The 20,588-nt window shown below is 50.0% G+C and overlaps 1 protein-coding gene across 9 annotated transcripts in view; it reads right to left on the bottom strand.

The window, feature by feature from the left end:
• Window positions 1-20,588, bottom strand: part of AGAP1 (ArfGAP with GTPase domain, ankyrin repeat and PH domain 1) — a 530,989-nt gene that overhangs the window by 300,980 nt on the left and 209,421 nt on the right. For all 9 annotated transcript variants that reach the window (XM_045794054.2, XM_045794055.2, XM_087864639.1 and 6 more), the window contains 3 exons: window positions 17,841-17,926; window positions 14,691-14,832; window positions 10,067-10,201 (listed from right to left, as the gene is read on the bottom strand). In XM_045794054.2, coding sequence (XP_045650010.2) covers window positions 10,067-10,201; window positions 14,691-14,832; window positions 17,841-17,926 — 363 coding nt within the window. The remainder of the gene's footprint in view (window positions 1-10,066; window positions 10,202-14,690; window positions 14,833-17,840; window positions 17,927-20,588) is intronic.

Here is a 20,588-nt window from a genome sequence, read left to right as displayed (position 1 = left end):
GAGATGCCCGCCGCTAGGCTTTGCTCATGGCCTCATAATGCAACAGCTAGCCAGACACTCCCCCCAAACGAACTCTTTTCAGGTTCTCTTTTCTTTTAGACAGGACTGTGGCTGAAAGTGGGTGGCAGGTGAATGCGCAGCCTGGAAAAACAAGGCCACCACCATGTCATTACTGACATTGGGGCTCCACCTCCCAGGGCAGAAACACCTGTGCCAGCGAGCCCACTCAGGACATGCCGGCGGCGGCGGCGGGGGGGACACAAGGGGGAATATGCATGCTTATGTTTTAATTCTTTCATTTGCACAGAGACTTCTGTGGGCTTCCCAGATTTTGACATTTCAAACAGGAAATAGTGCAATATGATTTTCATGTTCACCAAAGGGGAGATGTGCGTTGAGCGTCTGGGACTACACTGCAGAGGGATGGTCCCCAGCAGCAGCAGAGCTGTGCCAGGGCTGCAGCCGCGTGGACCTGCCCAGTTAACCAGCGCAGGGGGCACAGCCCCCTCTGGAACCGCTTCTGGGTGGAAACGAGGGTGGGTTTCCAGGGTCCCTCAAGCCCTCCAGAGCACTAACATGACAAAGCTCAGGGGAGGTCCAAACGCCAGGAGCCGCTTCCCACCCCCAGGTGTCTGTCTCTAAGGCAACACAAGGCAACGTACTGGTAGCACCGTGGGTCAGAAGGACGGATGTAGTGCGAGGACACCCCAGCTGAAGGTCATGGCCACACGCGGAACTGGGGACGGTCTCTGGGCCATCTGCCCTCTGGGGAGCTGGGGTGCTCCAGCCGGGAGAACCCATCAGAAACACCGGGGCTACACCTGCAAGAGCAGCAAGACCCACCTGCTCCCACGTGTCACCCAACACGCCAGACCTTTGGCCGCCCAAGGGACTGACTGCCATCTCTTAACAAAATGCCTGACTGCGGAAGATGAGCTAATTTTCACAATAACGTACTGAAAATGATATTTGAGACAAATTTTTAAAAATTGTGATTATTTTCTATTTATAGATGATAAAAGTTTTTAAAATGAAAATATCCATTGTGGTCAGGGTATAGAAGAAGGACACCCACTGGAGGAGACCTGGGGGCAGGAACTGACTCCATGGAACGCCTACGGGCAGAGGACCAAAAGCCACAAGGCCATGCAGGCCATGGAGCCTGCAGTCTCCCCTCCAGGGCTGTCTCCTAAAGAAAGAATTAAGGATGGAGACAAAGATTTAGGTAAGGAGCCAACCACTCAGGCACTGGTCCTAAAACAAACACACAACTGCAGGGGGGTCTGGGGGAGGGGACCCCTCAATGTCTAATAGTGGATTGGGCCAAAAAAGTACTTCTAGTCACTCAACAGAATGCTATGCAAAAATGAGAAAATATATTGTAGAGAAAGTGCTGATGTGAAAAAGCGGGTTGTGCCAGGTCATAAGGCTTGATCATCCACTTTTTCAAAACACATGGGCAGGCACACAGCTGCACACCCCACAGCCACTGGGGGGTGGTGTGATGGGTGATTTTTATCTCTATATTTCACATCCTTTAAAAATCATTTCTTTAGGGGCGCCTGGGTGGCTCAGTTGGTTAAGTGTCCAACTCCTGGTTTCAGCGCAGGTCGTGATCTCAGGGTCCTGAGATCGAGCCCTGCATCAGGCTCCGCGCTCAGTGGGGACTCGGCCTGGGATTCTCTCTCCCTCTCTCTCTGCCCTTCCCACCCCCACGCGCGCTCTCTCTCTCTCAAATAAGTAATCTTCTAAAAAACTTTCTTTAGCAAATCTCGCACAATCCAATTTAGTCATCAAAGTTTCCACAGTCTCTTTTTCTTTAGACAAACGTGTGCAATCCAGCCTTCACAGCTGCCTTCTCCCTAAATCAGGGGCGATCCATCCAGCTGTCTGGACGTCTTCTTCTCTTCACAGAACTTCGATGACTCTGCACTAACTACACAAGCTGACGCCGGATCCCAGAGCCTGCCTTGGGGGACGCCCAGCATCTGCTCCGAGCTGGACCCTCACGTGCTCCTGGCCAGCCGCCCGGTGCTGAGCAGCGTGCAGTAACATCAGCGTCCATAGGGCAAAGCTATGCTTTCTGGTGTCAGAGACTTTCACAACTTCCCTCCTCGGAGGGTTACTCTTCCTTCTCTTCCATGAACCGAACTTACTGGTACTGCAACCCCCATCACTGGAGGACAGTTCCTCAGTGAACGGAGGCCACCAAGAATCTGGCTATGCCTGTATTCTCTACAGGAAAATGTTATAAACAGAAGACATCAAAGTAAGTTGGAAACACCAGCCATGAAGTGTAACAATTTCTGACTATCCTATTTAAGTAATATTTTCATATTGTGTTGATCAGAGGCTGGGGAGGGTTAAGTAGGTCAAAAAGTACATCACCGTTTAATCATTTTAAAAACATTAGGAAGAGCAGTGGCATCGTGAACAGATTATGAACAAAAATAAAAGCCTTTTGTATGCATTAATGATACATCAAGCTAATTCAAGCTGGCTCAAGTCATTAACAGAATCCTGGGGCAAGCCCCGGCTACGATGCCACAGTGCAGAAACGTGTGAACACAGCCGTCTTCGGTGTCATTGATAAAACTAATTCTATGAGCAGAAGACAGAAGTCTTAACATGAGAATCAGAACAGAGCACACTTACTAACAGTGCGTTTACTGATCTCGCGTTGGCAGGGTGAGAGTTAAAGCAGCGTCTATGGGCACACGTGAGCTGTGGTGCCGCCCAAGGTCGCAGAAAGAGAAGCGCAGCGGGAGAACATTCCCGACTCAGGGTAAGAAACTGCCAGAGACGACCACAGCCTCTCCTAACACAATGGTCTACAAAACTATGAAACGGGAGACTACTCGTTGTCTCTCGTTTGTAGTAATATCAACCTTGCTATCAGGACTTTAAGATCACTTCGTCGGATATTATTTTCAAAAGAGTTAAAATGTCACGGTCCTCTACAGCCCACCGAAACCCATTTAAGAATTACCGAGTTTCACACTTGATTCCGAGTTGTTATGGCCAGGAGCTGCAGTCTGCAACGTATGAATCGCACCCACCGAGAAATCCCCCCTACATGAACACTTTCACTCTGCACAGGTCATTCTAAGCAAATCAACAGATATTCAAAGGAGTTAATCCCTCTATAAGCGTCCAGCCTCTGGGCACACTGAACAGTTCAATGGATGAGAGAGAAACTCTCAAAAGGGGGAATTTCTAGACAGAGAGACTCCAAACAAGAAACAAGCTGACTTCATACCCTTGTGCAATTCATAATAATATCTTAAACATTTGGATTATTCCAGGGTCATCACTTTCAACAAATGCTCAAATGAATCCTGACAATGTTCACTTATAGCCTGGCCATTAGTCCCACCATAACACAGTCCCCATTTCTCAAATGTGCTTGAACACTTGTCTGCAGACCAGCTGCCACACGTCCGGTTCGTCTGTAAGAAGCTTTTAACTCTTTTTTTTTTTTTTTCTAAAAATACTAATTCAAAAGGTTTTTTTTTTTTTTTTTTTTTTCTTTTGGTTGTATTTTTGTTTCTTAGCCTCTGAAAATACAGCTTACTACAGCTAATGCTGATATTTTAGCTTTGGTCTTAATTCATTATTTCACTTTGTGATTTAACCCTGTTAATAGAGAAAGTTTCTCAGGTTAAGAAATACACTGAATTTAAAGATGCACATCCAAAGGGTCCTGACAATATCATGTTTTATAAAAATAACCAATGTAAATTATTCATGTGCTTTCCCACCCACAGCAAACAGAAAGACCCACCCAAACCCAGGCCTTCTTGCTCATTGTACATGTTCCCTCCCCACCCAGAGGCTCGACCCAAAGTCCACCCCAAAGATACCAGACGTAGGTATCTTTCCAATTTGATGAGAGACTACAAACAATGGGCCAGACGTCGTTCTTTTGGAGGAAACTTGCAGATTCTAATTTCCGTGGGATTCGACCAGGTTAGAAGCTGCCAGGCAGTGTCAGCCGATGACACGGGTGTTTAAGGACGACAGCAGAGCCGGCTGCGAAACCGGGGCCACGCCTGTGTCATACGACTCAACCAAATTCCATCAGAGGAGCCTGGTGAGTGTTTTCCCTTCTCTGCCCTCCTCCTATTTCTGCCACATGTAGGCAACTTACTCATGCCATCCTTGTTCTTAGAAGGTTTTAAACATTAACCCCCCCGAATAAAATGTAATTTAAGCATATTAAAGTTTATGTTTGCCCCGTCATAACATAAACTGCCCACCTGTCCCATGAAATCTTGAATGTACAACCTTTCAATGCAACGAGGAGGGCACGGTGAGCGTGCGCCCAGGACAGGGGGGGCGTGGGGACACGGGGACAGTGACAGGCACAGATGCACAGAGAAAACCGTGGGCAGAAAGGACATGCGGGCTGGACACTGGCTGTCAAGAAGTCCTATTAAGATCTACGGTCTTACATTAGAAACCCTTAAACTGTGCCATAAATAAATATTAGCCGTTATTACAAATGATAAAAGAAATACAAATTAACAGACACTAAATGACTCCATCGGCCTTTTCACTATATGTACGAAACGCCCAATGTACACATATACATGGTTTGCTTTTCAACGTGGAAAAATCTCATTTTTGAAAGAACTCCTTTGGAAAAAGAATTACACAAACATAAAATGAAATGGACTCCAGTCTACTCCCTGACACAATAAAGAGAAAAAGAGCAGCAACAAAACAAATAATAAGATAGGCCACCCCGACAATGAGAATTGAGCCGCTTCCAAGCAAGCACGGAAGAGGCCTAACTGACATAGCCTTTACGAGCACAAAGGAGTGCGGTGTCAGCAAAACAAAACGGCCCAGGATGATGCAGCACTCGGGAGCAAAACCCCTCCAGACTGCTCCCACTTAATGATGCTCTAACATATGCAATTAGGTTGTACAAACCGGGCTCATTAATACAGCAACTCTTGTGCTGGACACTCCCGTAATTAGGACGAGCAGCTGCAGAATTTAATGTGAAACGGGATTCTTTATACATCAGGATATCAGTCTTTGGAAGCAAAGGGCAGAAAGCAAACTAAGGCTCCCTGACTTACTGCAAACCCCGGGGCCAGTCGTGCAGCCTCTCCTGGCTCAGCCCTGACAGCATGGGGCGTCCACGCGCGGGCGAGCCATCCGCAGGCAGGCACGGGGGCGGGGTTCCTAGGGAACAGCTTCTATGAAGGTGTTTTCCAGAATGTGAACTACAGCATGCATGTAAAGAGCTGGCGTGACCGTGCTGGGAGACGGGAGTGGATCCTCCTAGAACGGGCCCATGCCGTCAGAGGGATGCCTGTCCACAGGACGCTGCATGAAGCATGTGGTTACGCGAAGCCCGAGCACCAGCCACCAGAGGACAGACCCCTTCTGAGGCTACCGTTCAGCCTCTCCACCCACATGTACCTCAAACTAAACAGTCTCTTTACGATAAGTAACGTAGAACATCTCTCCTAGAGCGAGTGGTCTTCCACGTGAGATCACTGAACTACCCAGTTACTCCTGACAACACAGTGACAGAACCCAGCAGTCTTGGGGAGGGTCAAGCAGACAGATGGTAATTTGTAATTTATCTAGATCTTGGCTTATGTGGATCTTGACCAGGTCTAAACAAGTACTGTCAGAGCAAAATGTTGCATACAGGTTTTCCTACTGTCCTATGAAGACAAGCTTAAGAAGGTAAGAAGTTAAAGCTTTACAGGGGAGTATGCATTGTCTAATACGATGCCTTCAGTTGGGATTGAACAAGTGACTGCAATTTTAGAGTATTCGTGTGAGAATATTAAGTTCTGTACACAAAACAGCTGGTGTCAGGATGCGTGACAGGAACGACCATATATAAAATAATACTGTTTTACAATACAGACAAATCTCTATCAGCTCATTTTAGGAGAGGGAGGGAGGGAGGAAAAGGGCATAAAGTAGCTTGGATAAGGGAAAATTACATATTTGGTAACACCATCAAGTTTTACTCATTCTATATGAAAGGGAAACCACTTTTCTTTATATTATCAGGGATCTTTAAAATATCACAAACCAGTCAGATACCATAATTTAAAAATAAAATATACCCGCCGAAAAACTTAGGGGATCTATTGGCTCTATTCCACAAAACATCAAAACAAAAAGCTGATTCCATGTTGTGCTTCGTTTGAAAGAAAGAACTACACCCTGACATAAATCACCGAGCTCGAGCTCGTGATACACCCGTTACAATCACAGTCGTCAAAACAAAACACGCCGTAAACAAGGGCATTCAACGTGGGCTCAGAAATCTGAAAGTGTCTGGAGAGAGAGAATTCATCATTTCCAAAATTCAGCTTCGGGGAACTGGAATCCCCAATACCCCGTCATGAACGTGAGGCCGCAAGTCCACTTTCCCCCTCCCCAGATGGCACACAAGGGGTCCAAGGGGTCCTTCGACCGCTCACACACGTGGCTGTTCACTACCTTTCAGCACTGCTTGGTCTTCTAGGGGAAGGATTTATTTTTATCACCAAGTTATAACCATTTTAGGTTGTCCCTGAATATCTAGGTCAATAAATCCCATCACCGACACTACCCTCCTTTCCCTGCCCAGAGACTCAGCTGAAATGGCAAGAAAGACGTGCTCGCTGCAAGGGCTTCTCCCACTCGGTTGGTTCCTTTATTTATTTTTTTAAAAGATTTTATTTATTTATTTGACAGAGATAGAGACAGCCAGCGAGAAAGGGAAGACAGGCGGGGGAGTGGGAGAGGAAGAAGCAGGCTCCCAGCAGAGGAGCCTGGTGCGGGGCTCGATCCCAGAACGCCGGGATCACGCCCTGAGCCGCTTAACGACTGCGCCACCCAGGGGCCCCGCGGTGGGTTCCTTTAGAGAGAAACTTCTCTGGAATAAACATCATAGCACCAGAGAAACAATGTCTGCAGAGAATGAACTTTATTTTTCCGTAACCCTGTCCTGCACCCTCAGGGAAGATGCAGCCCTGTCGCTGGGTGCTGGCCCCCACCTCGCCGAGGCAGGGCCTCCCCGTACTATCCCCCTTTCTCGACCCCCAACCAGGGGCTCGGCGTGTGCAAGGCTGCTGCTCGGGTGAGGGCATCAACCTGCTTCCCTGTCTCCGGACACCCCTGGTGCTGACGGAGACCCTCCGTCCTGGACTGCTTTCTAAGAGCCACGTGAAAACTACACATCCGAGACCAAAGAAAACAGACATTCTGTTTCTTCATTTATTTTACAATTTGCCTTCAGTTTCAGGATACTAAGAACTGAGTTAAAGAAGCAAAGACTACAGTGTCTAGTATTTTAAAAAATAAACCCAGGGAGCCAGTTGACCAGAAAGCCTGGCTGGCGGGGGGCAGGTGCAAGTGGGGTCTGGCTAGTGTAAGGGCCAGGCCTGTTTCCTTCTTTCAGGGGTAAGTAAAATGTTACATAGAAACTACACACTCTTTCTTTCTCTTCCTACAACGCAAAGGTATAAAAAGCACATAAAAAAGCAAGTCCTAAAGGCGTAAAGGAAGCCAGAATGTCTGAAGAGAAATCTGAATGACTTGAGTCCGTGAGTGGGCGGTGAGCCTGCTGCGTGTGCCCTCCGTCCAGCCTCCCCCAGGGGAGCGGGCAGGACCCACATCACTGCGGTTTTAATGACAGAATGGTCAAGGCTCTGGGCCCCTGGTCCCAAGACAGGTGTCCCATCCAGGCCCGATGTATCTGGCCAAGCTACATAATTTTTCTGAGGCTTGATTTCTTTAACTCTAAATCTTAGGAAGTTTTTTGGTTTTCTCCCCCCCTTAAGGATTAACATGGATTGTTACCATTCCGGATTTCTAAGTACTGGGCACAGTCCCCACTCGGTCAGCAACTACTTCTATCACTAACGATTACAGAGTTCATGACTTCATAAAAAGGCATACCCTATAATTACCCTACAAAATATGCAGAGTAATCCCTGATTTTACTTTTAAAAGTTATCTTCATATACGCAGAAATATTTTAAAGACAAAATCACAACAGTCACAAAAACTCTAGTATCATGGGTATTATTTCCTTTTCTGACCCTGTACGACAATCCAAATATTTAATGGGAATGCATTATTTCTAAAATAAGAAGTAACAAAATGTATCGAAAATCTCCTAAGCCTGTGAAAACTCAGGCCACAAGCGTCAAGTGCTTTGTCAAGCTGCAGCAATGGAAACCCTTTAATAGAATAAGGTCACGACGTTTGGGAAGGTCCTTCCTGTTCTCCCTGGCTAGCGCTCCAGCTCGCAGACAAAAGTGCTTCCAGCACCCGAGCCGGCACCTGACCGCCGCGCGCACTCCGGATGCAGGGAAGCACAGTAACGTGGGCATCCCCTAGTGTTAACCAGCTCGTACGATTAGTATGTCTGAGCTCATTTATTTATGGAAAGTTCATGTTTGCGATAAATGCACAAGTAAAGCAATCATCGTGGAGGATAAGCTCATCCATAGGATGAAATCCCAAAAATCTCCACCGGGGGCTGGCAAACCTTCTGCAAAGGGCCAGAGAGAAACTATTTCAGGCCAGGCGGGGCGTCACGTTTCCACATCAACCACTGAACTCTGCAGCGATAACAAGAGCAGCTGCCCGTGTGCCCGAGAAACCGAGAAAACACAGAAACAGGTGGTTGGCCAGATGTGGACCGTGCGCACAAGCCTGGGGACCTTCATCTGTAAGGGCCCCACAGGGTCCGGGCTGCCTGCCCCACTGGGTGCCCTCCAGGAAGCCCACGTGCCTCTGTGCACGGCTCTTCAGGGTGAAGATTCAGGGTGCCGTAAGCATGGGCGTGCATGGACCACTGTGGGCTCCAGCAGGGATGGGGGGCTGTAAATGTGCAGGAGGAAGGGCCCCCACGCTGTCCCTCAACAGAATGCTGCTGCTTCAGAACGGGAGGCAGTGAGGACCCAGAGGCACAAAGCTCTCCGCAGGACACACGGGCTGAGAAACAGGAAGGGTGGGCCTCTGTGCGGGGAAGGAGGCTCCAAGTTGAGAATGGGACCGGCTCTTATGGAAAAGGGAAGAAAATACGAAGTTTGGAAAGGGACCCAATATATGAAATGTCATAAAAATGGTCAAAGTGTGGAATTCCTCCAATTCCATCTGAAAACTCATCTGGACATTTAGAAGAAGAGCATATACTGTCCGGTTTAGGGAGGTCCCAAATGCAGGTGTGTAATTACTACTTGCACTGGTGGAAACATGTTTTCCTCGGGGTTGGGGCCAGGCAAGGCCAGGATGACAGGCAGCTCGGGTGGTCTGCTCGGATGTCAGCCAGATGGGAGGTGGCCTGGGAGTTACTCCCCTTGACTCCCTGTGGACATCAGGACCCTCTGCGGGGAGCACTGTTCCTTCAGGCCTTCCAGGCTAAAAGAGTCACTTTCCCCCAGACTTTCCTGACCCCTCCAGACCAGAGACCAGCCTTCCCTCCCACCACCTCCCCAAGTCTTCATCCATCCCTCTCCCTCTGCCCGAACCGACACTTGGCACCAAGATCATGTACGTGACTGTCTCCGCCCCCCGTGCAACCCTGCATTTTTCCAGGAGAGTTTCCTGTCTGGTGCATGGCTGTTCCGGGGGTGGGTGATCACTAATTAATTCAGCAACAAAGAAACAATTCCTAAATTGTGGTGCTGGCTCTCAGCCATGAGCCTGAATGTGGGATTGGTTTTTTTTTTTTGGTCCAAACTTGACTCTCTTTCCTCTTTCGGTTTATTCTCCCCAAAGCTTAACAGCAAATATTTAGACTGTTTTTAGAGACGGGCTTGAATTAAGAATGAGCAGCTACAGTGGAGAAGAAATGGCCAATGAGCGTGACCCATCAGGTGCAGAAATAAGTGTGGGCGACATCGCACCCCGTGCCCAGGTCACCTTGTGCGTGCCACACGGGACTCCCCGCGGACCCGAGTCTGAACACGCACGCAGCGGAGCACCCCCTCTGCATGAAGGGGGCGCTCGGATTCACGCTGAGGCCCGCGTGTCCCCAGCGGGGCCCAGCACCATGGGAAGGGGACATGGGCACGCGGCAGGGAGCACTTACCATCCTGGAAGACCCGCTCCACGTTCAGCCCGTACGTGGCGCATGTCTCGTAGTAGGTACACCGCTTCAAGTCGCTGGAGAGCTTCCGCGCCCTGGCGTCGTCGATGACCCGCGGGTTAGTGGAACTTATGGCATCTGCAACGGATAGCGACACGGTGACCACAGCAGCTCCGCTGACTTTCCACCACCTCAAGTCTCCAAGGAGCTCAAAACTGGCGCCCTGCTCCTGGGGATGTAATGTGTCTCAGAGCCTGGAGTTTTTCAAACCTAGTTCACCCTCCAAGTAACAATCTCACACATTTAGAATAGTCATCGTTTAGAAAACTGTTCCAGAGCGTCCTTCTCCTGAACCGGAGATAAACGCTGCCTAAGAGTTAAATGCGGCTCCAGAGAACCCTTTAAAAGGAGGAAAACATACCCACGCTCATGATTTGCAGGTGACTTCTGGTGCACAGAGTGCCCTGCTCGCTGCGTTCTAGCCCCATTACTCCCCAGGTGCAGCCACACACCTGTCAGTCTGTGTCCGCAGAGCCGCCCTCTGGTCCTGTTCTGGGCACAGGGATGCCCCAATGAACAAAACAGACAAAACTCGGCGCTCTCACGGAGGGGCTTTCAGACTGGCCGGGGAGGGAGGCAGAGACCGAGACAGAAACGTGGGACAACTAGGAATGTAGTGTGGCCACGAGAGCCACGTCAGGCAGGGAAGGACGTTCAATGGTCAGTGTGCTCAGTGTGGATTCGCAGGGCAGCCCCACTCGCAGGAAGGAGGTAAAGGCCAACCAGCCTCTACCTGGGGCAGAGGGCAGCCAAGCACCCAGTGTAGTCCAGGAGACTGAGGCAGGAGCGGAAGTGAGGGGGGCGGTGGAGGGCCCTAGGTACCGGGGTGCAAACCGCTTAGGTCTTACTAGAGCCCAGTCCTGGACGCACCCACTTCCCACAGGATCTGTGTACAGATGGGGACGTTTGAGCAGCAAAAGAGATGTGCGGTACTTGCCATTAGGTCCCTAAACAAAGAAAAACCAGTGTTCTTTAAGCTCAGTGTCCACGATGCCTCTATCCCATCCCACCTTGCGCTCTCGTGCCTGGCACACACCAACAGACAAAGGCCAAGACGTTAGGAGCGAGGCTGAGACAACAGGCACTTTTCAGGGACTCTTTCTCCTGGGAAGTTTTCTCCGTGGGCTTGAGGGTCCTGTACCATGGAAAATGCCAACTGCTCTTGAAATAAAAATCCACCAACAGGGTTTTCTCCACCAGTCAAAGGAAGAGCAGCAGCACAAGAGAAGCCACACAAGAGAGCAACAACCTTCTAAATTGTGTTTATTTTTGGGTTCAGGAAGTACATGAGACATTTAATTTTCTAACTATAAAAAAGCAGCATCTTGAGGGAATAGTTTTTTCATTTTCCCCCCTTTCTCTTGCTTCCTGTTTTATTTTTAGCTCATGCAATAGGCCTGACCTGACAGTTTCCCGTAGAGAAATCAAGACTAACTCCGATTCAGGCCTCTTTCTCTGACAATGGCCTGTGCCACCTCAAAAGATGTTCTAGAACATTCCCTGGCAAGGTCCCTTATAGGGATTTCTTCAAAGAGCATCTTGTCCTGTCTTGTCTTTCAGACTAACAAATTTGACTTGGATTTCACAACACTTAAGGAAAAGAAGTATTTTTTAAAGGTGCAAACAGCTTTCAAGAAAACGGTAGAAGGTTGAAATCTGTCATTTTTCAATACTCTGGTGTAATGTGGAAAACACACACCATAGCATCAATCCAGCTTATCCCTGACCTGAGGTCCCCGACAGTCCCACAGCCCCCTTCCTCAGCGGAGGCCCACCCACAGCGCTGTCCCATCTCGACTTCCCAGGTACAGCGATACGTCCCCTCTGTGGCCGTGTTGCACCTGCACCACGCGTCAGGCAGGGCTACACCGCCTGCTCTCTCATCCCACCTGTAACTCTGTACCTGTTCACAGCTTGTGCCCCCCCTCAAATCGATGTCATCTGCAAGCCTTAAAACAGAACCAGCTTAACGAACGTTACATAATAGGTCATTCAGAAGTGTCCTGTCCACTTACGGAGCCTTGCACAGCTCCCTGACTACACCCGGAGAGAACACACACTCTCGAAGAGACGCTCCTCCCACCCTTGGATGAGGCCGCACCACATGCTGGGCATCCTTAAAGAATGAGCTTAACTTGTTCGTCTTTCCCATTCCAGAAACTCCTGCCTCGAGGCCACCGACCCCTAACACTTGGGAGGAAAGCTCAGAGTCCCTCATCTGTAACCTGACCCACCTTTTACCTCCAGTATCCCACAAAGCCCATGCAAAAGCACAACACACATGCAGGCTTCACATAAAGCAAGTCTGCAAGCACTGAACAAGTAACTAGAAGTGGAACCTTCCAGAAGCCTAGGAGTGGAACCTTCCAGAAGCCCACGCTCACTCCACCCTCTTGCCACTGGGGCTTCTGTGGAAATGAGAGGTCCGATTAAGGGTTAAGAGGACCCCTCAGGTAAGGAACGTCCCTAACTGATAACACTCACGTCCTGTTCATTTGGAAAGAGGCTATGCTGAAGTATGAACAAAGTCCCACAGAAGAACGTGAGAAGACTGCCAGCACCCATCTTCCACCCAGCTTCCCTGGCGCAGGAGCTCACTCGCCTGTGGCCTGTCCAGACAAATGCTTAGAAGATCAGCAGGAATAAAAAGGGGTAGGTGCTTCCACTCGGGGAACACACCAGGGCTTCCCCAGAGTCTGTATGGAGCCTTCCACAGGCCTCCTCTACAAACACATGGGCCATCCTGGGGGAAGGCACGGCTCTGCCTTCCTTCAGCTGTGGTGGGACACGGACAGCCACACTTATGTCCAAGGAAGGGAACAGAGAGGCATGCTTCTGACACCCCAACCAGGACCTCAATAAAACTGTCTGTCGAGAAATAACAACAGTAACAGCAGCAACTGTTTACATCACATTTATGTGCCAAGGGTGTGTCAAGTGCCTTACGGGAGTGCCTCCACGGAGCCCCGGCCGGAGCCCTGGGGGGTGGCAGTCCAGGTCACACATCCAGGATGCCCTGATGCTGGGGCTGCGTGGCTCCAGCACCCGGGACCAGACACTCCACGCTCTACCACCAAAACCACGCTGTGTAAGAAGACACCAAATGGATCACATAGAGCCTTCTGGCCTAGACAGAAGTCCCTGTGCCCTATCATAGTGCACAGAAAAAAGGCGTTCTGAGTCTGAAATACAAAGCCCTGAACTCAGACAGAGGGCGAGGGGATGCCCTCTTTCAGTCTCTGACTTTGCTCAGAAATGCCCTGGGCTGGCCCGCAGGGAGAGGTGCTTGCTAGAAAGGACTCGCTCCAGCTTCAGGGCAGCTCTAGGCAGGTCTGCTGTAGATCCTGCCACCCACCATAAAACATTACTTAGAATTTTCAGGATGCCAACTCAAATATGCCAGTTCCGTGTATTAGAACAAGAACCAAGCACTTTGTACTGGCGTGCCTTGTTTCCCGGCAGCCACTAGAGGGCGCTCTGGGCATAAAGAACCTCTTTCCCATCCAGTTGCAGGTGGAATCCACCTGCCGTTCCCAGGCTTCAGTTCTGACACCACTGGCCATTACATGCTCGCTAAAAGGGGGGGGGGGTGCTCCCGACCAGAACCCGACTCCAACATTTATACCTGCACACGAATGCTTTCAGTTAATTCCATGCTACTTCTGTTCTCACAAGACACACACCCGCCCCATGCTGTGGCTTATCCACACAGATCCGTGGCAGGGCAGCTGGTTCTCTGCCTGAGCTCACTTTCCACACACTAGACACAGTACACAGCTAGCCGTTTCTACTTCTTCAGCACAGCCAGTCTCTCGTTTAGAAGAGCCTCACATCAGGGCACGGAAATGCAGTCCAGATGTGGACGTTCTAAAGGAACTAAATACAGCATATGAACGACAACAACAAAATGAAGACATGACCCAGCTTTCCTTGACATGATTATTTTTAAGTCAGCCATACTGCTGACAAGCAGTTTTAAAGTTAACCTGCATCTGGTTTTTAAAAACATTCTACATGGCTCTACTGAAGACCCAGACGGTGGACACCAGGGCATTAGGGAATCTGATCGAGAACAAGGACACTTCAGGGATGTCACTTTGCACTCATACAGGATGATTCCAGACTCTGAGGTACCCGCTAGATGAAAAATACAACACAGAGCATAACACATGACGAACAGAGCGAAGTAAAACAAAACTGCTGCGTGTAAGAAATCATGTACCGAAAGTTAAAATCAGCCACCTTTTAAATTGCTTATAAATTATTTGACATAACAAAAAATTAAGAGATCCTACTACAGAAAAAGAAAATACATTTTGTTTTCTCAAGAGCGCTTGGGGAGGGCTTTCTTCTGAGGATGCAGACCGACTGATTTCTCCATAGAATCAAATCAGGAAATGGGACAATTTCTGTTTCCTGGATTCTCACTGGAAAAAGCCTTCAGGGGGAAATTATTCCTTCTTTGTACCGTTTTCAAATTCCTCCATGCCAAAACTATGAGCCGAGTCCACTTACTGCTCAACTGCTGGGGCCCTTCACACCCAAGCTCCACGCAGACGGCACTCACCCTGCGTCCCCACCAGAACCAGAGGGATCTCACTCGTGTTCCGATAGTTGGCCATCCGACTGTAGTAGTGGTAAACGGTCTGGAAGCTTAGCTCATCCTCTAAGCTGAAGACAAATATCACAGCATCCACCCACATGGCAAACTAGGGAGAAAAGAGGGTGAAGAGAAGGAGTGAGTGACAAGGCTGTCGGAGAGGAAGGGCGGGCACGGCGTCCTTGTGAGCACAGGACGCGTGGCCAGCAGAGCTCTCGCTCAGGCCAAGTCCGACGGATGCCTGACTTCGGCTGTAACATGTGGCTGTGGCGTCACTAACATCCTCCTCGTAACACACCTGCAACGGGACCTTCAACCCCTTCCCACCCAGGCCACCCCGGTCTCCTAGGAACGCAGCAGCCCACACGTGCTTCCCGTGGGACTGTCTACCTCTGTCCCGAGCCGGCCAGCCACAGTCCTACAAACACAAGGCAAACCCAGCCTCGAAGAAGAGCCTCCGAAAATCGGAAGACAGGCGCTGACAGTGACCCTGGAGGTTTCTGTTTCGCACTAACACCCTTCCACAGTAAGTACCCCCAGGGCCTGGCTGGACCCCTCTGAGATGGGGGGGGCCTCCTCCTCTGGGGTCCCGCGGTCTCTCAGAAATCCTGCACCCAGGCTGTGGCCCGCTCCTTTTCATAAGAGCACTTTGTACTGGAAAGATCAGCTACCAATGAATTCTTTTTTTTTTTTTTTTTTTAAGTAATCTCTACACCCAACGTGGGCTCAAACTCAGAACCCCGAGATCAGGGCGCCTGGGTAGCGCAGTCGTTAAGGCGTCTGCCTTCGGCTCAGGGCGTGATCCTGGCGATCCGGGATCGAGTCCCACATCGGGCTCCTCCGCTGGGAGCCTGCTTCTTCCTCTCCCACTCCCCCTGCTGTGTTCCCTCTCTCGCTGGCTGTCTCTCTGTCACATAAATAAATAAAATCTTTAAAAAAAAACAAAAAAACAAAAAAAAAACCCGAGATCAAGAGTTGTGTGTTCCACCAAGTCAGCCAGCCAGGCACCCCTGCCAGTGAATTCTTAAAGCCCCCTCTGAGGATATGATTACTTATGGTTAGAGAAATACACAAAGCCAATTAGCAAAATGAGCAAAACTCAGGGAAAAACATTAAAAACCCACAACAATCTGACTCTTGCCATTTTAATCTTGTTTTACCTGCATCCAGGTGAACCCTCCATCACATCTACTTTGGGGCAAGTACTATCTCATTCAATACTTATAACTGTTTGTAAGGTTGGAGCCTAGTGAGCGGGAGGCCCTGGAAGCCCAGCAGCCTCCCAGAGTCACACGTGGTTCCAACAGCAGAGTTGAGAGCGGGTCAGTCTGTCACCAAAGACCCTCCTCTTTCCACGTGAAAATGAAAAAAAAAAAAATCCTATTTACTCTCTTTGAGAAGCCACAGTCCCTAGATAAGTTTATCAGCCTAGGCATCAGCTCTGGTACATTTGGGGGAATTTTCTGTGGGTTAAGCTATGACTTCACATATGACAGAAAAGTGTATTCAGTTATAAGTGAAAATTTTACGTGATAAAATTTAAATAAACACGAAGTCCAAATGATAACAGAATTAAATGAGATCAAGATCTTGTTAAGAATGAATCCTGGGACAGGCCTGATGCCCCTGCAAACAGCCCAAGACCCAGGCAGACAGGGACATCTCCTTTCCCCTTTCTCTACCTCGAGGTCCGTTTTCCCTCTCTCTTCCGAGAGTGCAGTGAAGCTTCCCCACGTGCACAGGCACCCGGAGAGCGCTCCTGGTCCCCGGGACCAGAGCGAGCCTGTGTGAACCCCCATGCAGAGGAAAAGCAAGCCACACCGCACTGTCCCACGGGAGTGTTCTGGCTGCACCAGCACGTGGCGAGCCTCAGTAAACAACCCTACTCACCCCAATGGCTGCTCCCACCTACTGCCACACGCAAAAAAACCAGTTAATTGGCAGTTTTTACACAAACCTAAGAGGACACTAGTCATCACAAAAGAGTCTTACAATCTCATTCGTGAAGCCATTATCTTAGGGTGAGTTACATGAAATATTCTGGAACAATGAAAACAAAGATCAGGCTTCCACATGCCTGAGAAGGGCACCTGGAAAACAGGGTTTTCTCCCCCTTGAATATTCAAGCATGCTCTGCCTAATTTTGTACAAAATCCTGTCCATAATTTTGAAAGGCTGGAGGCTGATATCCCCCTCCCAGCAGAAATCTTTAACCAGGGTATGCTTCTGGGCTAAGTAAGGCTCCTCAACGAAGTACAGCTAGAATAAAGGACTGATTGGTCCTCAGTGAACTGAGTAAACATGTTCTCACGGCCAGAGGCCAAGACAGAGATCTCCGGGGGCTCCTGATTCCATCCCCAGGTTGGTCCCATCGGCAGGCGGAGCACCTGGGTCTGCGCCCCTCCACCACATGCAACCCTGGGCAAGAGGTCATGGCATCAGTGTCTTCCGTGACGACGGGACTCCGAAGAGCATCCTGCCCAGGGGCGTCTGGAGGATGACACGAGTGGACCCACACAGGGCAGGCGTTCACCCACTGCTGACTGGGTGCAGCTCATAATACACACTTCACTAGTAAATTATTACATAAGTAAAATGATAAACTGGACGTTAAGTAAACCAAAGAAAGGTTTTCCACACCCAAGCTCTTTTATTTCCAGGATGCCCAGCCTTCGGGGAGCTTCCAAGGAAACCACACTGTGCGCACACTGGTTTTCAGTAGGGCTGACTCGACCGAGAAGCCCGGCGAGCAGCATGGCAGCCCCCATGGGATTTCCAGACTTCAGACCAGCAACTGTCTGAATCATCCTGCTGCTCCAGGTAACAAACCGCTTACAGGGAACCGGCGAGGGCTACGGACATTTCCAGTTGTCACATCAACGGAGGTGACAAATCCATCTTAAAAATACAAAGTGAAAACCAGCCACGGAGACCTAACTTCCCTCTCGGATTTTGTCTGAAGGAGCAGCAGAATTAGCTTATGAGAGAAAACATGTTCGTGGGCCTCTAGTCACCGTCCTTGCACACACCTGATTCTAGGGCCGCCTGATGACCCAGAACCTTAACAAGGAAGCAAAGGCGAAAGGCTGCTTACCCTTTTTTGCTTGTAGTACTCACCTGCGCCTCTGGGGGGCCCCCTTCATCTCTAATCAGCAGCAGGTAGCTCTGTCCATCAACGACAATCTCCTTCTTGAATCTGCCACCTGCCACACACAAAACATCTTGTTACACAGGAAAGACAGGGTGTGAGGAGGGCAAACAGACGTGGGCTTCGCTTGTGGAAAAATACACCCTAGGCTGTCGCCCTGGAGGCAACTCTCAGTAATTAGGACCAGCAACCACTGGATTTTAAAGGAAGTACTGAACTCAGATTTAAGCATTTGTCTTTAAGGACCCGTGTTCACTTCTGGTTAGAGTACACAGCTTCCCAGGCAATGCCAGGGTCACCCGTGGCTGAGAAGGGAAGAATTTTAACGAATTCAGGAATTCTCTCTCACTGGGAACACGTTGATGCAGAGTTCAGAAACCGAGAGCACTGAAATTATCATTCTCTTGTTGAACAGGTGCCTAGTCTACCACATTTTGATCAATTCAAGGGCTGAGAACCTGTATTCTCCTCAAGAGAAACCCAGTTTTTGAAAGGAAAACACAGAACATCATGGGAATGGTGTTTCCGTATTCACGGGGCACAGCACGGGAAAATGCTCAACTACCACACACGTGTTAGACAGAACTACGATGGCGTCTCCGCACAGGCCGAGACAGAGCGGGCAGCCGGCTGGCGAGGGGGTTAGAGAGCGCGCTGTGTTAGCCAGAGACCACCAGGGACCCTGCCCGGGCGCCGTGTGTGCCTGCGTGTGTGCGTGTGTGTGCGTGCACATTTGTGGGAAGGGGGCTGGCCCTCTTCATCTCGGCCCCATGCACGTCCAGCTGGGGAGGGACACGCAACGGTCCTGTGCATCTCCTCGCCGCGCCCCGGGCCACACTGCCAGACCTCTCCCAGACATGGGAGGAACACCCACTTCTGGGTCCCTCTGCCATCTCCAAAGACAAAGCACTCTCGAGATTCCGGGCTCTGAGTCCACTCCAGCTAACCCTCACCAGGGTTCTGAACTGTTTCCGAGAGAGGAATGCATCAACGCCCGCTCTCATTCTCCGTCCATGGCACGGATGCTTTCCAGAAACACCATCTAAACCCCGGACGACCGCGCCCTGGAGAACCTCACTGGCAGAGCGTCCCCGCCCGCCCCAGAGGCTGCAGGTGCACCCTCTGCCTCCCAGGGCCACCCCCACGGCTCCGATGGGCGGCCGCTACATGCACTGCAGCGAGCCGGCCAGGGACGAACCTTTCAAAGCGGGCCCGCGTCTGCACAGGCGCAGAAGAACGCACACGCAGATGCACACTCCTCTCTCCTCCCCTTCCTGGGCCCGCAAAACACACCTGCTCTACTTGGTGTTCAGTCTGCTCAATGACAAAAACTGAAGACAACTTCCCAGCATTCAAACAAAACAGATAAATGCTCATTCTGCTCCCCTGCACAGCCTCCACCGAAGACCGCGGGCAGAGCAGGGAACGGCCACATGGGGGAAGGTGACGGGCATGTTTGCTCACTGGATCCAGACAAGCCAGGCCCACCCCTGCACTTGCAGGAAGACTGGCAGATGACTCATGGGCCCCGAATCACAGACTCTGTGGAGGTAGAAAAGTACAACATCCTCTCCCAACTGGGCTGCCGTGATTCTAAAATGAGCTAGGAAACCTCGGGTACCAGGGGAGCCCCCACACCCCTGGTGTGACGCAGCCACAAGACGCCGACGCCCAGCCAGCTCTCTGTGCGGATCCCAGGGCCACCACACGCCACCACGGGGACTTCGCCTTCCTTATTCACCTCTCTCTGCCTTGGTGTCTCCAGCTGTAAAATGGGACCCCCACGCCACCCGAAGGGCAGCGCCCCTGGCAAGGATTACTAGCGTCATTCAAAATTTCTCCAAGAGTTACCACTTGCTTTTATAAAAGATACACTTAATTAACATTTAATAAACCTATTTACAATAGAAAAAATTTACATAAGTTGCAACAGTAATCAGTATCATTTCTGTATTTTTTTAAAACCTTTAAAAAAAGAGATGCTGGAAATCTGCTATCTCTTGGCGAGAATGAATCGAATCCAACCTTTCGTGAAAAACAATGTCAGGTGGGAAACCTATTCTTCACTTTGGGAAAATCCTTTTCCTTCACACCTTGTTCGCAGCGATCTGACGGGTCACACTGAGGGGGACAAGGGAAAAGCGGCGGGAATTTGTGTACACGCTCACAAATCTTCCCTCCGATTCCCGGTGGGCCGATCTCAGCGCCTGAATGAGGGCAGCAGCCACTACAGAGAAAGCCCGGGGGAGCAGAGCACTTCAGATCAAGTCTGCCGAGAGCGGAGCCCATGCAGAATTTCAAGCTGTCACATCACAGGAAAATACTGTGCTCCGAGAGAAGGGATTTCAAGGCAGCTCACATGTCACATAGGCTGGGCCCTCCGGTGGCAGGGACTGGTCTGGGCAGCAACTTGGCAAATGTCCTTTCAGCAACACAGTCCTGCCTGCGCTCAGGAGAAACTGAGGAAAGGGCTGAGCTCTGGGGCCTTGAAGAAGGTGTGGGAGCCTTGCTGTTCCAGCAGGTATTTAAAAAACCCCAGTTATCATTAAGCTTTCTTCAATCCATGAAGTTGCTAATTATCACGTCCTAAAAGAGTAAGATTAACTTCAGGCAGTGTCCCACCATTATCTCTGTTATGGATGGAACTGTGTCGCCCCACCCCAAATTCATATGCTGAGGTCCTAATGCTCAATACATCGGAGTAGGATCTTATTTGC

The sequence above is a fragment of the Ursus americanus genome, chromosome 1 (genome assembly GCF_024610735.1).
Source record: "Ursus americanus isolate L20-20 chromosome 1, mUrsAme1.1.p, whole genome shotgun sequence".
NCBI lineage: Eukaryota > Metazoa > Chordata > Mammalia > Carnivora > Ursidae > Ursus > Ursus americanus.
Note: the sequence above shows the minus strand (reverse complement) of the source record. Positions and strands in the feature narration are given on the sequence as shown.